Source organism: Rhea americana, unplaced genomic scaffold (assembly GCF_003343005.1).
Source record: "Rhea americana isolate MKP2758 unplaced genomic scaffold, rheAme1 scaffold_63, whole genome shotgun sequence".
In the NCBI taxonomy this organism is placed as follows: Eukaryota; Metazoa; Chordata; class Aves; order Rheiformes; family Rheidae; genus Rhea; species Rhea americana.
Window position 1 is genome coordinate 37,484 of NW_028186790.1, and position 18,456 is coordinate 55,939.

Consider the following 18,456-nt stretch of genomic DNA (forward strand, 5'->3'; position numbering starts at 1 on the left):
TGAAAAAAAACAAGGGAGGCACACTCCTCTCCTCGGAGGAAGTGGCATTTGTCTGAGTTTAGGTAAAAGTTGCCGGGAAAAGACAGATCCCACCCAGAGCTCCGCCCTCCCCCTCCCCCTCCCCTCTCCCCAAATGGCGCCACAAGCGGCGGGGGCGGCCGCCTCCGTCCCCAGTGCGCACGCGCGCACCTGCCCCCGCCCTCCTCGCCGCGCTGCTGCGCATGCGCAGTGCCGCTCCACCGGGGCGTCCTGCGAGGTTTCGTAACAGCGCGGGGCGGCAGTGCGCGGGCCCGAGCGGGGGATGTCGGTGGAGGCGGAGGGGCCGGAGCTGGCGGGCGATGGCGGTAGGTGCCCGCTTCTTTGATAACAACCCAGCGGAGCCCGAATCGAACCGAACCGGGCCGGGCTGGGCCGGGGCGGGGGGGGGAGTTGGCTGAGAGGCGCGAGGGCCCGGCGGGGGAGGGGAGCGCCCTCCCTGACACGCGAGCGTTGGCGTTGCGCATGCGCACGCCCCCCCCCCCGGCGTCAGTGGGGGTGGGCATCGGCCGCAGCGTTTGGTGTGGTTTTGCTTGGTTTTTGCGACAGGGCACCTGCATGATGTCACCTGAACGCGCCATCAGTGGGGGGGGGGGGGGGGGGGGGGAGTGCTGCACCAGGTCGGTGTTGATTGAATTACAGTGTCCGTGCTTAAACGTAAATCCTGCAGGCCGCGTCCTTCAGGAGCTTGGGAGGCAGCTGCAGAGGTTCTCGCTCGGCTTGCGAGAAAGTAAATTTACTGCAAAAGGAAAATCAGCGATGTATTTGCGCAGTACGACAGGTGTATGTGGTGTTGTGTGGAAGAGCAGGTCCTCAGGCCTGGGCAGTCAGAGCAGGTGGATGAAACGAGTAATCTGAATTTCTGTGTTCCTTTTACCATGCTCCAAATAGTAGTAATAAAACGTGCAAGGAAATGAACCTAGTTGCATCCACTGAGGGGAGATATGCAGAGCTGCCATTAAAGGGGGTTTTACAAAGAAGGGGGAGGGGGAACTTTATTTTTTCCCCTAGTTAATATCTACAGGTCAGATATTTCTTTTTGTCTGTGTCTTGGAGTTTGTTTTGTCTTTCCAGATCCTTTTTCAGTATGGCAGTAAGAAGTTTGATGGCTTACGATAGTGGAGCCTCGTGAAGATAGTGCTGGGATTTGAAGACCAAATTTCTGTTCCTTGATGCTTTGATGACTTAACCTTTTTCCTCACTTTCTGTGTTTTGTTGCCTCTCCTCTCTATTATCTTTTCATCTGTATTAGCTGAGAATTGAAACATAAAAGAGTGAGCTCTGCAGCATCTATACAGCTTCTGTAGATAAATGAATGCTAGGCACTTCTAGAGCGCATGTAAATGATACCATGTTTCCTTCTGTGCCTGATGAGTGTTGCAGTATGGCATAGCTGCAGACAGCAATGATATATACCAGTTGTTAGGTGTATGTGGAAAAGTTGAAGAAATGCAGGTGCTGTATCTTGTAGCTGTGGGATAGTGTGCTCTTTATTAACCTGTAGGCTTAAGAAAATCGGTTGTGTTTGGTGTTTTCCAAGCAATATTAATACTCTCTTTTTCTGTTCTTAGGGTCAGATGTTTTTGAAATTGTTCTCCCAATCACTATCTTTGTGCTGAATGATGATGATTTTCTCCAAGATGAAAGTGAAGAGCAGGCAACATTGTTTCCTGGGCTGAAGGAAAAGGACAARCAGGAGGCTAACTTAGATAATAGTTTTTTAAAAAGCAATCTGATACCTTCAAATGAAAACAATAGTTTACAGAGTTGGGAAGAAAAGACTCTTTCAAATAAGGATGAGCATATAAAATACTTCGAAGAAAAATGGGTTGCGCAAAGTGTGTGTGACAAATCAACATCAGCATTCTTTTCTTTAGGTGATAAGTGTGGTCTAAGCAAGGATAAATACAATCAAAATTATGTATTGCCTACATCAACTTGCAGAATGGACCCTGCAGAGATAAATGAAACCAGTGACAGCCAGGAATGTGGTGGTGATGATGACAGTTTTCAGAAGATTCCTCTTGTCTTCTCCTCTGCTGGCAGTGAGGGCAGAGATGAGACCATCAATACAGAGCTGACATTAGCAGCAACATCCGAAAACAAAGATGGACTTTCCAATACTGCAAGCATTCTTTCTGATGGCTGTCAAGAGAAACAACTAGAAATCCACACAAAGATGGAGACAGCTGTTGAAACAGATGGTAACTTGTTAATAATACCAGTGTGGTAACTTGCTAATAATACCAGTGCAAAGGTTGAAGAAATCACGCAGATTTCAAGTTTGAAGTAGCTAGGAAAGTTTATAGAAAGGATGCCAAAAATGTTTATGTTAGCATAAGCATTCCAACCTAGACTAAGATCAGATGCAGCAGAAAGTGAATACTGGCTGGAGTGTGTTAGTTCATTCACAGACCCCTATGGAAAAAATAGTAAAACTTCAAAAAAATTGGTGTTATTCCTGTCTAGTGCAGCATGAAAAAGGGCTGCTTTTCATTAGGGAGGAGCATCTGAAAACAAAAAATCTTGGGGTAAAGKTTTTTCTCCCACAGGTAGAAATACTAGGGAGAGAAAAGTTGCACTCAGCATAAGCAGAGACTGGGAGAAACATAATTTGTATTTTGACTCCATCGTTCCTTGTAGCAGGCAAAGCCCTTCAGAAAGGGTGGGGTAGAGTAGAAGAGTACCAAGAGCGCTTTCTCTTTTAACAGACAGAAGATAAAAGTACAGTGCTCAGTTTGCTGAGATAACTAAGCTAATTGCTGAGGCTCCATTCTTCAGATTGCAAAGTTCATCAACAATGCCCTGATAGGAATTCTGGCATAAAACTGTTTCTTGAAAGCTTTAAGAGATATGGAAATTCAGACCTCTATGCAAAAGAAGGAAATAGACAGAAAGAAGCTTCTAATTAGGATTTCTTTTTCTAAAATACTATTTAAAGGATGGGTGAGTGGGGTGTAGAGGAACAAAGTGACCAGAGGAAAAGAAATTGAAGTAGGAAAATACTAAATAAGTAAAAAGAATGAAGAGCAAATAAGTACATAGTAGACAATTTGAGAGTAGTACTACAAATCAGTCATGAACACTGGTTAACATGAAATTTCATTCATGTGCTTTGCTTTCTTTTCTAGATACTGATTCTTCAAAACATAGAAATAATGAAGTTAACAGAACAAGAAAGAGCAGCAAATCTGAAGATGAAACTCAGAATTCTCTTTTGAAGTATGACTTGAGAGAAGAACTGAAGCTTACCTTTAGTAGTTCTGCTCAAATTATTAATGGATTTTCTCCTAATTCGGAAGAATTGCTAAAAGATATAGGGACTGTGGAGATGAATGCTTCTCTTTGTGCTGAATCAAATGCTTCTGGAGAGCATATTTATCAGTCGTTAACTCCATTTTCTAAGAAAACAGATCAGCAACAAAATCTAATTTCTCCTCTTGCAAGCCCAAAAGAATTACAAGGCCAGCAAGAAGGTTTTTCATGGCTAAGTAGCAGTGTGAGCATAAAACCTCTTTCTAAGGGATCTTGTTCTATAAATAAGCATGAAAAGTTAAATTTGAAATGCAGGTTTTGTAGTTCTGTATATAAATGTACTGCACTTCTAAGGAAGCATGTTTACTCAGCTCATAAAGATAAAAAGAAATATAAATGCTGCTTTTGTAAAAGAGCCTTCTTCTTTTCTGCCAATCTTAAACATCACCTTAAGCTTCATAAGAAAATTACCAGGTTGCAAAAGGCAAGAAGAAATAAAATGAATGCTAGAAAAAGAAGGCATAGAAGAACTGAAGAAAGAAAATCTGAAATCAAGAAAAGAGAAAGTAAATACAAGAAGTTTTTCATCAAAATTGAAAGGGACTTTACCCCTCTGGGTGTTCCTGTTATTTTTTCCTGTAAAATTTGTTTCTTTGCTTCATCAAGTCCTAGGATTTTTATCCATCACATGAAGGGGCATAAAGAGAGACCACCATACCAGTGTCCTCAGTGTGATTATTCCTGCATTAGCTTATCCTATATGTTAAATCACATGTACTGGCATGCTGGGTATAAGCTGTATAAGTGCAGGTTCTGCACCTTTTTTTCATTATATTTTGCAAGCATGGTAAGGCATAGTTATATCCATGCAGGAGCTAAGCCATATACCTGTGAGTTCTGCCAGTCAGCATTCACAAGCACCAGTGGATTAAGGAGACACAGAAGATTACATGCTGGCAAGGAAAAATGCAAAGGGCAGCAACTCATTGAATTTGTAAGTGCAAGAAAGAGAACCCGAAGACCTTTAAAGACTTATGCATGTGATGAGTGTAACATAGTGTTTTATAGTAGGGGACATCTCAACTTTCACAAGAAATTTCATGAACAGACTAATGGTTATATGGATCAGGGTACTGAATATCATGAAAGCAAAATACATGAAGGTGACAGTGATTCCCGGGACTGCGTTTCTCTCTCTATTTCTGAGAAAGACAATGGTCATCCAACTAGAGGTATGTGTAAAATGCTGGTTTCAGAATTAGACTTTATGCAGGCAGATGACATGGACAATAAGAAAATGTGCTCTGGAGAGAAATTCCCTGAAAACAGCTATGGAAGCAACAGTTTGCCTGCTACAGAGAATGGATCAGAAGTTCTTGCAGAGTTATATGCAGCAGACACTATGATTTGCAAAGAGGAACCTCTTTTCAGCCCTAAGGCCACTCATGCACAAGTTAGAGATGATAATGAGGATGATACATACCATAAATTTGTAGAAAACTTTAAGGATACATGGCCTTCCAATTTGTCTTCATTCAAAATGTACAAGTGTAAACAGTGTGATTATGCTACTGCTGCTTGTAGTGACCTTAAGCTGCACCTAAGAATACATAGACATGAAAGACCATTTGAGTGTAAAGAGTGCAATAAGACATCTAGAACTTCAAGCCATTTGCAGAGACATAGCTGTCTTCATGTAAAGAATCAATATGAGTTTGGCCATTGCCTCTGTGTAGATAGTCATTTAGASGATCTTGAATTGCATCATGAAAGCCATGTAGGTGTGTGTCCTGAAAGAGACTTTGGTTCCTCAGAAGGTTTAAGCAGTGTCCATTCCTTGCTTTGTTTGGAAGCATGTGGAGAACAGACAGAAGTCCAGAGGAGCAAAGAAAGTGATTTGGCAGCACAAAGTCAGCCACAGTTCTATCAGTGTGCGGAGTGTGAGTACACAACTTACATTCTAAGCAACCTTAAGCTACACGTAAGAACTCACACAGGTGAGAAACCTTACAGCTGCAATGTCTGTCAAAAGAACTTCCGTACTTCCAGTCACCTGAAACGACACAGGATGGTGCATTTTAATGCGGAGCGTCTCAAATGCAGGAACTGTGACTATTCAACAGACAAATGGCTATCCTTGAAACGACATCTGGCTTCACACTCTGATAAGGAAATCTCATCCATTGGTAACCTGTATGAACAAAAGGCACTATCTGTCAAAACATACACGTGTGAAGAGTGTGGCTATACCACAGTCCACCATGGAAACTTTAAGCAGCACTTGAGAATTCATACAGGGGAGAAGCCATTCAAGTGTAGTCAGTGTACTATTTCTTTCCGCACGTCTAGCCATCTGAAGCGCCACCTGCTAACTCATCTAAAACTGCACTGCCAAAGGTGTGCCTTTTCTACAATAGATAGATATGCAATGCAAAAACATGTAAAAACGCATAAGGATAAAAAAATGTACAAGTGTAAAAAGTGCAGTGTCACATTTCCTACCAAAAAGCTTCTGGAAAAGCATAAACGGCAACATTTAAGAGCTGGGACATAAGCATGGATTTTTGCAAGCTGGGTCTCAATTYTGGAGAGCTTTGCATGTTTTGAATTTATTCATTGTTTTGCATTATCCCCTGTCCCCAGAATGATGGCTGGTAGTGGATGTTTTGGTCCAGAGAATGAAATCAAGATTGTCTTGCTCCTGGCTCTTTTGAGAGCTTCTGTTCCAGCAAAGGTTGTGCTGGAGTGTTCCTAGAGGCGCACTTTCGTACTTGAGCAGTTTTWCTGTTCTCTGAGGTCAGAGCTATGATTTGCCCTATGCTCATCAGTTGAAACACGCTCATAAAAGGGTCATCTTATTCAGTGTCACCTTTTTATCTTTTTGGCTTTTTTTTGTTAGCTAAACTGGACTCTTGTTTAGCTGAAAGAATGTTTAAAGGGAGAGGAGCGCCAATTATATTGCAAAGTAGTAACTTTTGGATTAAAAATGACAATATGGTTGGAGGCTTACTGCCACCTCCCTTCTGCTGAAAGTTCCATTCCCTCCTGCAGGGCTCTCGTGCAAAAACTGCAAGAGAACAAATTAGAACGTATTTCACAATATTGTAGAAACAAAGATGTACGTAATCACTGGGATATGAAAGTCTATGTATATATATGTATATTAATATAAAGRTTATTAGACACTCTTCTCTGTAATTGCTCTTGATAATTCTTTGAGTAGACTGACAAAATGGTATGTTGCCCATTAATCAGATCTTCTAAGATACTGAGAAACCTCAAATCCATCTTCATGAATTTTACAGGGATGCCTAMTATTAATCTAGTATGAAATGCCTTATCTTTTCTCAGGCTGGTAAATGTAGTAACTGTGCTCTTTAGAGGGGAAAAAAAAATCATAGTGTCTGTTTTGAGAATATCTCCATTAATTCAGCCGCTTCCTTACACATTGCAAATACTACCTGGATTACATTGGAAACTTCAGAAATACCTTGAACTGTAAAACTTATTTTGTTAATTTAAGAGCTTTACTTAAATGAAATGAAGAGCCTCTGAAATGATATATATATAATGACATATACCAAACTAGTTGTTATATAATAGAAATACAGTATGGTGAAGAATGAGAGATGGATTTTTCCTCTATTTTGTAGTCAAGCTTGTTTTGAGTTACACTCTGATGGAAACAGTATGGAAAACATTACCTATATGTTCAATGGTATTTATAACAGCAGTGTTGTCTTCTTGTGTGGAGGAAAAAAAATGGCAAGGGATTGATGTTAATTGTCCTTTAATGTTATAGTTCAGTCCATGAAACCTTAGAGTAAGCTTGTAGCTTAATTTAGAGAATGTTAACATGAAATATTACTGTTCTRTTACTGTTCTGAAATTCATGCTTTTCTTCGTTTATATAGATGATACCTTGCAGAGGCTCTTTGGCAATGTTGAAAAGCAACTTTCCAGAAGAGTAGACTGAAACTTATCAACAGATGCATGCATTTAAGGCCAGATCAACAAAGAAATTTAAATAATCTCGTTCTTGGTTTCAGTGGAATCAGGCAGTTATATGTCAGTGACCATGAACCTTAATGATGTTACGGATRTTTTGACTATAAGCTGGGAAGTCATCATTTCAAAATGAAAGAATAAAGATTCAGATTTTAAAATGACTGCGCTAAGAACTAGATACAGCTGTGAAAAAATGTATATTGTCTTAATGTGTATGAGGCAAAGCATTTCTGGGAAATAATAGCACTATTATACAGGCATGGATAACTCTTATGTGGATATCTGTACAATTCTGATCGCATATTTAAAGAAAATTAAGAAGAACAGATGAAAAGAGATGAAAATGACAGGAACTGAAAGCCTGTATATCGGATTAAACTATGAAAACTAAATCTGATAGAGCATAATTATCTGTTTATAAGTATGTTTTAAATAATGGAGAAGAGGGGAGCTCAGTGTAAGGGGTGAGTATACTGTGAATTAAATCAGATGGGAAATAGAGCAAAAATGTAAAATCTGGAAGTTTCTTTAAGTAGCAAGTAAGGAGAACAGAAGACATTCTCAGATGGAGCTTGGTAACTTTGTAAAAACAAACAAAAAAAAATCCCACTATTTCTTTTTATTATTATTATTAGAGGCAGCCACCTAAAGACTCATGTTGTTCCCCTCTGTTCTTAGTTCCTTCCTAATGCAAATGCACAGTCCTTCACGGAATTAGAAATGGTTCTCAGTCTGCCAAGGAGAGATTTAAACCTAAATGCATATCCATGTTAAAATAAGGACATTRGCTATTTCTGATTTTTATTTTTTTGCTAATTAAAGGTGTAGTACTTTTGTCCTTGCAGAATTTTAAAAAGAAGCAAAATCTTTCCTAAATCRTACTATGAAGTCTTCTACTTGAGCCAAAACTTTTGCTTGGTTTTCTTTATTAACACCTCCTGAATTAGAACAAAACAGTAAAATGCAATAGCAGATCACATTAATGACAAACTCCTTGAGCAAATATATAGAGATCATTATATCTGCTATGTGTCTTCTAAAAGAATAATTAAACTTAGGGTGAAGTAAATGAATATAGGTGAGTTAGACCATGCTGCAATATTGATAACCAGTTTTATCTATAGCACATGGAAGGAAATATGACACGGTATTTTTTTTTAACTTGAAAAGTAAAAATGTCTCATACTGTTTTCCTCAATCTCAGTTTAGTGCACCTAGGACAGTGAAAACTGGTGAATTTTATTACCAAAGCTTTCACTTGGGCTTATGAAATTGTGGTGAACTGAGAGAAGAAAATACAGAAGGATGTGCTTTTAAAAGAAAAATATTATCTGGAGGAGTCTTTGTAAACCAAATAATTTATATTTCTGTCATCTCATATACAAGATGCCTTTTTGATACATGGACACAGAGACAAAATAGTGCATTCATCAACTCTCCCCAAACTTTCTAGTAAAGATGATGKKTTTTTTTTCCTTTTTTTCCGTAAAAAAAATCTCAACTTTCACTATCCAGCTTTAAAGGCATGTGTTTAATTTTTATAAATTGAGAATAGTGTTAAAGAAGGCTTGTACTATCTTAGGCAGAGAGAAATGTGAAGGAGGAAGGGCGAAGGAAGGTTGTTGCTCAGCTGCTGCTTTTCTTTAAGGACTCAGCCAGGGGTTGGTGCRGTTAAAATAAAGAGCTCATTTTGTTCCCATAACTTCAGGCTAACTTGCTAAGGGCTCTCCAGCCTTTCAGCCTAACAAGATCTAGACCCAGCTGACAGAATTGCTTCTTGGACCCAGATCATGCATATGATAGGGGCATCAAAAGGAGATAGCGTGATTCTTTTCTGGAGCTTGGCTTGATTTCTGTGTGGTTTAGAGATGTAGTCCTGCATCTGTAAGCCCAGGGCTGAAAAGCTGGAGCTGCTACGAGAGCGATGTCTGCATGCCAGGGCCTACACGTGGCTGAGCGTACCAGATGCCTGCAAGCCCAGCTGCCACTTTTTAACAGCAGAAACAGCTGCAGGAACAGTAGATTAGAAAATGATAACAAGTAATTTAGGTTGACAAACGCACTGGGAACTTGGTGCATTAGTACCCAGTGGGAGAACTTCAGCTTAAGTTTTGAGGGTTTTTTTTATTATTATTATTTATTTAATAGAAGATCTGGAGCAGTTAAGATGACAATACATRAAAGTCCAATAAATAACGATAACAAAGGGGATATATGAAATSTGGATGTCCCTGTTCCARTTTTCACTTGGGCTGCATTGTGTAAAGGCGGATTTATGAGTATTTTTCAAATTAATTTAGCAAAACACACTGTGAAAGTAACACTGGTGAAATCCTACTTTCTTCCGCTGCCCTATCGCCCTCTTTCCCCATTTTTGTTGGTTTAGGAATCTGTCAGAGCGTAATAAACAATCAGTCCGCCCCGGGCCCCGCCCCCTCCCGTGGCCCCGCCCCCGTGGCCCCGCCCCCGAGCCCGCGTCGCCGCCACTGCGCGTGCGCGAGCGAAGCCGCCCCCTGCTCCTCGCGCAGCCGTTACTGCCTTCCCTTTGCGCCTGCGCAGAGTGCGCGCCCTTGCGCGGACAGCGCCTGCGCGGGATCTAGGCCGGCGGCGCTGTGACGAGCGGCGTTTCCCTGCTTTCACCCCTTCTTCCTTTGCTGGACTTCGTGCCCTTTCGCCACCAAGATGCCGCGGATTATGATTAAAGGCGGTGTGTGGCGGAACACCGAGGTAGGAGCCGATTCGCTCTAATCCCTCTCCCCCGGGCTGGGGCCTCCTCAGCGATTGCTTGTTGGGGGGGGAGAGGGGGGGGTAACCTGTGCGGGTGCGCATGCGCTGTTGGCGCGGCCGTGKTGCGCATGCGCGGAGGGGCTTCCGTAGTAGGGTCATTTACAGTGGTGGGGGGTTGGAGTCTGGCATCTTCCTTAATTCTCCGTAGCGGGGRAGTAAAGGGTTAGGTACCGCGGCTCTGGTAGGCTTCCTTCTTCTGCACGCTGGACCCCCATCCTCCTCCCCTGGCCTCGTCGACACAGTCAAATCCATATTGTTTGTCCTGGTGGGGCTGCTACACGTCAGGGATGGGAGGAAGCTCGGCCGTGTGTAGGCCCTGGCATGCAGAAATCGCCCTCGTTGCAGCTCCAGCTTTTCTGCGGATCTGCCTGCACCTCGTTGTGCATAGAGGTGTTGTTTTTCTAGGCTGGAACCTGTCTTACGCTGTACAGACAAGGTTCTGACTCCCTTCTGATATGAAAGACCAGGAGTTTGTTCCATTTGAAGACCTTTCGTAATGCAGAAATGCTGAAGATAGGTATGAGCTCTTCATCTRCGACCAGGAGCGTTTTGGACAAAAGAATCTGTGTAGGCCAGAGTTTGAATGCACAAATGTTTCCCTGTGTCTAAAGAAAAAGAAAAGATGGCGTCTGTCCTGTTTTTGCCCTCACATTTTTTCAGAACTGTAAATAATAGTGAAAAAGAATAATGCAAGAAATAGAGATTTCAAATTAATTTCACTAGGAATTGTGTTCAAACCAAAAGAGGTTTGAACGCTGCAAACTGTAGAACTCTGCCACTGTATACTGTAGACACTAAACATTTACATAGTTCAAAAACAATGGGAAAAAGTAATGGAAGATAAATCATAGAATCACATAATCGGTGAGGTTGGAAGGGACCTCTGAAGATCATTTAGTCCAACCCACCCCTGCTCAAGCAGGATCACCTAGAACATGTTAGACAGGGTTGCATCCAGGTGGGCCTTGAAGATCTCCAGACAAGGAGACTCCACAACCTCTCTGGGCAACCTGTGCCAGKGCTCCGTCACTCTCCCAGGGAAGAAATTCCCCCTCACGGTCAGGCAGAACTTCCTGTGCTTCAATTCCTGCCCATTGCCTCTTGTCCTGTCACACAGGACAACTGAAAAGAGTTTGTCCCCATCCCCTTGACACCCTCCCTTCAGGTACTTGTACACATTGATAAGATCCCCCCTCAGTCTTCTCTTCCCCAGGCTGAAGAGGCCCAGCTCTCGCAGCCGTTCCTCAYAGGGCAGGTGCTSCAGCCCTCGGATCATCTTCATAGCCCTACRCTGGACTCTCTCCAGTAGCTCCATGTCTCTCTTGTCCTGGGGAGCCCASAACTGGACACAGGACTCAAGATGAGGCCTCCCCAGGGCTGAGTAGAGGTGCAGGATCACCTCCCTTGACCTGCTGGCAACAGTCTTCCTAATGCACCTCAGGAGACCGTTGGCCTTCCTGACCACAAGGGCACATTGCTGGCTCATGGTCAACCTGTCRTCCACCAGCACTCCCAGGTCCTTCTCTGCAGAGCTGCTCTCCAGCAGGTCAACCCTCAGCTTGTACTTGTGCCTAGGGTTATTTTTCCCTAGGTGCAGGACTTGCTCTTGTTGAACCTCAGGAGGTTCCTCTCTGTCCARTTCTCCAGCCTGTCCATCTCCTATGCTCTCTTAAATACCTGTGGTATATACCAGCTCTGCATCAGTAGGCTGTTGAATTGCAGGTCAGTGTAGGATTGGAAGTACCACTGTGTGCTTGCCCTGCTGTTATTGTCTTCCATAGCTGACTAATTTTGGCAGCTTGTTAGAGAAACAGCAGTGGGTTAAATGGATCATTGTTTCACTTGTTTTTGTATGTCAGAGGGTAGAGAAAGCTCTTGCGTTTGCTGATATCTTTATGATTAATGTAATATAAATGTAAAATATTAAAAATACAGAAAGTAGAACTAGTTGATGGTCATTAAAAATAACTGATTACTTGCAAATCAGTCTGCTAGGATCATCAGTATGGCCACCACATGCCATATGACAGCTAGTAGAATTTAGAAACCAAGAGAGGATTTATAGAAGTTTTGATAATATATTTTGGGGTTTTTCATATAAATTATATGAACTATTTACTGTAGCAGGAGAAGCCAAAGTGCATCAGTTTACAGTTAAAGCTGCTGTGTGCTGTGGGAGCTCTCTGTGCTAGACAGAGTGTCTATCATTGGTGACTTGCATCTGCATTGTGCAGCTGAACAGATTCTAAACATAACTACAAATCCTTATTGGATTTAGAAGAACATCTGTAATCAACAAGGCTGTAAAGAATAGCTGTGAAGTATTTAAAATACCATTTTCTGACTAGCAAGGAAACCAGAAATAAAGAACTCCTTTCTCTGCAGAAGGGGAGAGAAGAATGGATGAATGGGTTGACAAGACAATAATTACARTTTTTTGCTTTTGATCATATCTCTATGCACAGTTTGATATATACAAACAGCTTGGCCTCCAAGCTGCAGTAATCGTAACTGAATCCGTTAGGTATTTTTCTCCATAAGCTTGTAAGCTTTGGGATCAGAATTTCTGATCTTCTAATTCTGAAYATTTAAGTGTTTTGTTTTAAGATTTGTTTGGAATAGAAGAACTTCAGATTATGTGGTGTATGTTTTTAACAGCTTTTTCCACCAATAGGTAAATATTCTGTCGCAACACGAGCTTGTGTTAAAATGTGCAAAAAATCACTTCAGGGCATGATTTAAAACAAGCTACCTCAGAGGATCTATCCCCTTTTTTTTTAATGTTATGTCACTAACAAACAAACAAACACCTCTCTACTTCTTTATTGCTGTSCTTTAAAAAAGACCTACAGAACCATCAAAAACTGCATTTATAAGAGCATTGAAATTATTCATTTTGAAAGTTCTGTCAGGTCTGATGTAGGCCACAATAATTTTCATTTTTCATTTAATCTCTGTCAATTTCAGTGGCCTTTRGGGTACAAATTCGTAGAATCAGTAAGGTTGGAAGGGACCTCTGGAGATCATCTAGTCCAACCTCCCTGCTCAAGCAGGSTCACCTAGAGCATGTTAGACAGGGTTGCATCCAGGTGGGCCTTGAAGATCTCCAGACAAGGAGACTCCACAACCTCTCTGGGCAACCTGGTCCAGCGCTCCATCACTCTCACGGTGAAGAAATTCCCCCTCACATTCTGGCGGAACTTCCTGTGCTTCAATTCCTGCCCATTGCCTCTTGTCCTGTCACGTGGGACAGCTGAAAAGAGTTTGTCCCCGTCCCCTTGACACCCTCCCTTCAGGGACTTGTACACATTGATCAGATCCCCCCTCAGTCTGCTCTTCCCCAGGCTGAACAGGCCCAGCTCTCGCAGCCTTTCCTCATAGGGCAGGTGCTGCAGCCCTCGGATCATCTTTGTAGCCCTACGCTGGACTCTCTCCAGTAGCTCCATGTCTCTCTTGTCCTGGGGAGCCCACAACTGGACACAGGACTCAAGATGAGGCCTCCCCAGGGCAGAGTAGAGGGGCAGGATCACCTCCCTCGACCTGCTGGCAACACTCTCTCTGATGCAGCCCAGGAGACCATTGGCCTTCCTGACCACAAGGGCACATTGCTGGCTCATGGTCAACCTGTCATCCACCAGCACTCCCAGGTCCTTCTCTGCAGAGCTGCTCTCYAGCAGGTCAACCCTCAGCTTGTACTTGTGCCTAGGGTTATCTTTCCCTTGGTACAGGATTCTCATTCATCTTGAAATAAAATGTGGAAAAGAAGCATTAGTGCTTTGTGTCTACATTTCTACTGCTACTTTTTATGAAATCTATGCATTATCTTCTGCTTGAGCTCAGTCTTTCCACTTTGCAAGTTTTGGTGATCCATAACAATATAAATCATTTTTGTTTTAAGGATGAAATTCTGAAAGCAGCTGTGATGAAATATGGCAAAAACCAGTGGTCTCGTATTGCTTCTTTATTACATAGGAAATCAGCAAAGCAGTGCAAAGCCAGATGGTAAGTAAGAAATACCACGACTGGAAATGTGATATTCATAGTTACTATGAATTTAGAGGTTACTGCAGATTAATTTATGCCCACAGAGGAACAATGATTTTTAGGTTGTTTGAGTGTCATTTTTGTGGATATTCCAAATTCCTATTGCTTGAAAGGAATATGAGTAAAAATAGCCAAATAGYATGTCTTCAAGTACAGGATCACTGAATTTACATACATATTTTTTTTCCATATTTACAGGTGTTTTAAATCAAAATGAATATTTTCAATTAAGTAAAATTGTCAAACAATTTRCAGATAATTTTCAATTTTTTGATAATTTTGGCCTGAGTATCAATATTTAGAAATTGCACTGCAAAATTTCAATTTATATCAAAAACCGTGGMATAAAACTCATGCAAATAATGCAACATGAATCTATTTAAGAATCAGAGTTAGTTTCTTAGATATTGAACTCCACATATTTCTCGGAATATTGCTGCCTAAAGGTAACAGTAATGACACAGTTATTTAAATAAGAACTCTTTGAAGGATCCAGACCAAACAAGTCTACTCTTTCTGGTAACTTTGGTTGTTTTGAGTCTTACCTTTCCTTTTCTGAGTTAATTTTATGATTCTTTACTTCATTAGAAGAGAGAAAGGGAATGGAAGAAGAGGTAGTATCTGTAGGAAAATCAGTGGATTAGTAATACATTTTAACATTTTAATATGTGTATTATAAAAGTACTTTGTAGTAACGTCCTTTTATACAAAAAAGTCTTAAATATGTATGTATCAAGATTATTAAATTTTATTGTGATGATTTTTGGAAGCATTATTGTAAGTTAATTCAAGATAAGCCTATGGATAGCTTGCAACTATCCCTCTTAACTATTTCACTTTTTAACAGGTACGAGTGGCTAGACCCAAGCATCAAAAAGACRGAGTGGTCACGGGAAGAAGAGGAGAAACTACTACACTTGGCAAAGCTAATGCCCACCCAGTGGAGAACCATTGCCCCAATTATTGGAAGAACTGCTGCACAGTGTTTGGAACACTATGAATTTCTGCTGTGAGTTACTATTCTACTAGAGGTGCCTAGCTGGAAAATGGTGCAGTTTGTTGCATTGATGTGTCATTCTCTTCTCCCAGGATTTTGAAGTACAGTTGTTTCAAATTGGCTAAGATCTTGCATAAGTAGTCCTTCCGTTTTAAGTTTACTTGGAAGTTTTTTTGACTGGCTGATGAGTGTGAATGTGTGTGTTTGTGTGACAGACAGACAAATGCAGGAAAAAAAAGGACAGAAAACATGTTACTGAAATGACTGAATGTGCAGCTGTTGTCTCTGTGCACTGCAGAGAGTTTTTTTGAGTCAGGAGAAGAGAAGGAAKGTACTGTCTTCCTTTTTGAGCTTTTTTTAGTTCTGATGTGATTGGTAGTATTTAAAAACATAATGTGAAACACTTAAGTGTTCATATTGTCGTGCTGATGATTTCTTATGCTTATGGTTAAACTTCAACAAATTACAAGAGCAGCTGTGAGCTTTGTCAAAGCTACTGTCAGCTTTGTCAACAATGTATTTTATATAATACTATACTGAAGTATAATACTATGTGGATTTTTTTCTGCAAACCTATGATTATAGAGGTAACTACTGTGTTCATGAATATTTTCTGCAGTGAATAGTTTCATGAAGTTTGCTGTGTGGTACATCGTACAAGCTTATTTTTCTTGGTCAGTCTTTGGGACAGTCTAAGAAAGGGATGGCTATTATCAGCCCAGGGGAAAACAAAAAGCTAATTGTGATATGTACGGCATTTTCAGAGACAAAGCCGCTCAGAGAGACAATGAGGAAGAAACTGCCGATGATCCTCGGAAACTTAAACCTGGAGAAATTGATCCAAATCCAGAAACCAAGCCAGCCAGGCCAGATCCTATTGATATGGATGAAGGTAAGAAAGGAATTTATTTACTGTTTTTGACAGAAATTTGATGTCTTGGATTTTTCTTCTTACACACCTTCTGTACCCATAAGAAAATCCATAAGAAAAATGGGAACATTTTTTTTTCTTCTTTTTCTTACAAATTTTATCTTATTTCTGTATCTGGCCAGTCCGTTTCTACTCTTTCAGGTTTTCTGTTCCCTTTATTAGTATGTTTCATACCTTCTCATCTATCTTTGTTATCTCTTGTCTTGACTGGCTGTTCTTTGCTTTGACAACTGCCTGCTTGTGATCATTCTTCTTTCTATATTTTCATCTTCTCCCATTAGCTAAAACCTTCCAGATGAATTCCTACCAAACCACAACACTATAGGCTTTTTTTCTTGCACATTACAATGTTAGGGATCAAGTACTGAACTTTGGTAAAGGTCCGTGAATGGACAGAGAGTTTTTGAACAGCTACAGGTTCACAAATATAGCACTTTGAAACCAAATATAAAATGAAATTAACAGGTTCCACTAATATTGTACTCTTGGATCTAGATGTAAATGAAATTATAATTTCTTTAGTGTGCTCAGTTTGTCTCTTTCTTTACATGTTCTAATTCAATATAGAAATTAGTTGAATCATTTTCAATGTTTTGGCATTTTTTCTTGAAGTCTTAGTTTCATCTGGCTAATGGTTTAGAAAATGTTTTGGAGAAACTTGGAGAAAACTACAGTTTGGAAATCATACAAATTTTCTGCCAAAACATTGATCCTTGCAGCTTTTCAAGATTGCTTTCTGATCTTAACATCATCTTTTCCCTTACTCCCATCTTTAAGTGCAAAACTGACAATCTGTATTTACGTGTACTTTTGCAGATGAACTTGAAATGCTCTCTGAAGCTAGAGCTCGACTAGCCAATACACAAGGAAAGAAGGCCAAAAGGAAAGCAAGAGAGAAGCAGCTGGAAGAAGCTAGGTAAATTTATGCTTAGTTTTATGTAGTGGGACTCCTTTCATTGACTCTGGAGCATTTACAATGCATAAAGTCAGGCACAGACTTAAAATCTCTGATTCTGCAAAGACTTTATAGTAATCTTCGAGAATAGTCCATGAATCTATTCTTGTATAAGTACATGCAGCCCCTATCACAGCAACAACTGATATCAGGTCTTAGGAGATAGTAGTTGCCTACAGGTGTGCATTTTAAATTATGTAGTATTACTGCATTTCTATAGACGTCTTGCTGCTCTCCAGAAGAGACGAGAACTTCGAGCTGCTGGGATTGAGATCCAGAAGAAAAGAAAAAAGAAGAGAGGAGTGGATTATAATGCAGAAATTCCATTTGAAAAGAAACCTGCCCCAGGTTTTTATGATACATCAGAGGAAAACTATCAGTCACTGGATGCAGATTTCAGAAAGTTACGTCAGCAAGATCTGGATGGAGAATTAAGATCGTAAGTGTGTGTGTGTGTATTATACTAAGTAGTGAATATTGTATCAAAATACATGTATGAAAAGTGAATTTAGGTCATGGAAATGTATGAAGTATGATGTCGGCAGGAATTATTTTTTCCATAGGGCAGATTTCAGCGTGTACTGCCTCTATCTCTTCAGTTTCCTGTGGTTTTTATTTTACTAAGAGATCTAGTTGGCATTTTTCCATGAGAATAAAGGTTCCCACACTCACTCTTTAGATGGAAATCTTAGGATGTTTGTTCAGGTTCATCATCTCATGAAGAAGTACATCTGCTTATGAGTAGATTCACTCATAATAATTTCAATTCTCTCTGAACAGCTTTATTTAAATTTCTTGCAGGAGTAACTTTCACTTGTTTTAATACTACTTTTAATGGAATTACTATAATATTTTGGTATAATGCTATTAGTCAGAATCTCCTTAAATGCTTAGTTTCGCCCTGTTCCCCAGACATGCAATAGAGATAGTAAATGCACATCTTCATCAACAACGATATGGCACATTCTTAACTGTACAATTACATTTGTTATTTCTGCCAAGTGCTTTTTATTTAGAGATCAGATCCACTACTACATCCAGTTGGATTTATTAGCTTTTAATCTAATTAATTCTTTTTGTACAATTCTTAGGTCAGAGAGTCTAGCAGGAGCTTCAGACTGCTTTGGTTTACTAAAGCATAATTTCACAGGCTCAATGCATTGCTGTTTGAAGAAGATAGCATATTCATTAAACACCAAAGAGAACTTGGTTCCTAAATCCCACAGAGAATGTTCTTCTTCCTCTGTTAACTGCAGGAGGAAGAGGGACTGCTCATATCCACTAATTCTAGCTATCTAAATTCTTGGACTGTTATGCTTTCTTGCTCCAGTGGCCCTGTATTGAATGTAGCTGAAGCAGCCACCCGTTGTCTACTTCCTTAATTTAAAAGTATTACATTGCTTTGTTGTTGTAGGTTCTGCTGCATGATCTGCAGGCTGTATC

General features: G+C 40.5%; 2 protein-coding genes across 3 annotated transcripts in view; both read left to right on the forward strand.

Annotated features, from left to right (window-relative positions):
- The first annotated feature begins 247 nt into the window (after positions 1–247).
- On the forward strand, positions 248–7,475 carry LOC146586950 (uncharacterized). Of its 2 annotated transcripts, XM_085320333.1 has the most exons (4): positions 248–344; positions 1,608–2,240; positions 3,168–5,688; positions 7,206–7,475. In XM_085320333.1, exons 1-4 carry the CDS (start codon positions 302–304, stop codon positions 7,207–7,209), a joined length of 3,201 nt encoding a protein of 1,066 aa, XP_085176459.1. In that variant the 5' UTR covers positions 248–301; the 3' UTR covers positions 7,210–7,475. The 2 variants fall into 2 exon arrangements, with proteins under 2 accessions (XP_085176459.1, XP_085176458.1); XM_085320332.1 differs by having other exon boundaries at positions 3,168–7,475.
- A 2,374-nt stretch (positions 7,476–9,849) lies between these two features.
- CDC5L (cell division cycle 5 like) overlaps positions 9,850–18,456 on the forward strand; it is a 37,220-nt gene continuing 28,613 nt past the window's right edge. Inside the window, exons 1-6 of the mRNA XM_085320357.1 lie at positions 9,850–10,026; positions 13,985–14,088; positions 14,978–15,139; positions 15,892–16,019; positions 16,875–16,974; positions 17,234–17,452. Coding sequence (XP_085176483.1) covers positions 9,982–10,026; positions 13,985–14,088; positions 14,978–15,139; positions 15,892–16,019; positions 16,875–16,974; positions 17,234–17,452 — 758 coding nt within the window. The 5' untranslated portion in view covers positions 9,850–9,981. The remainder of the gene's footprint in view (positions 10,027–13,984; positions 14,089–14,977; positions 15,140–15,891; positions 16,020–16,874; positions 16,975–17,233; positions 17,453–18,456) is intronic.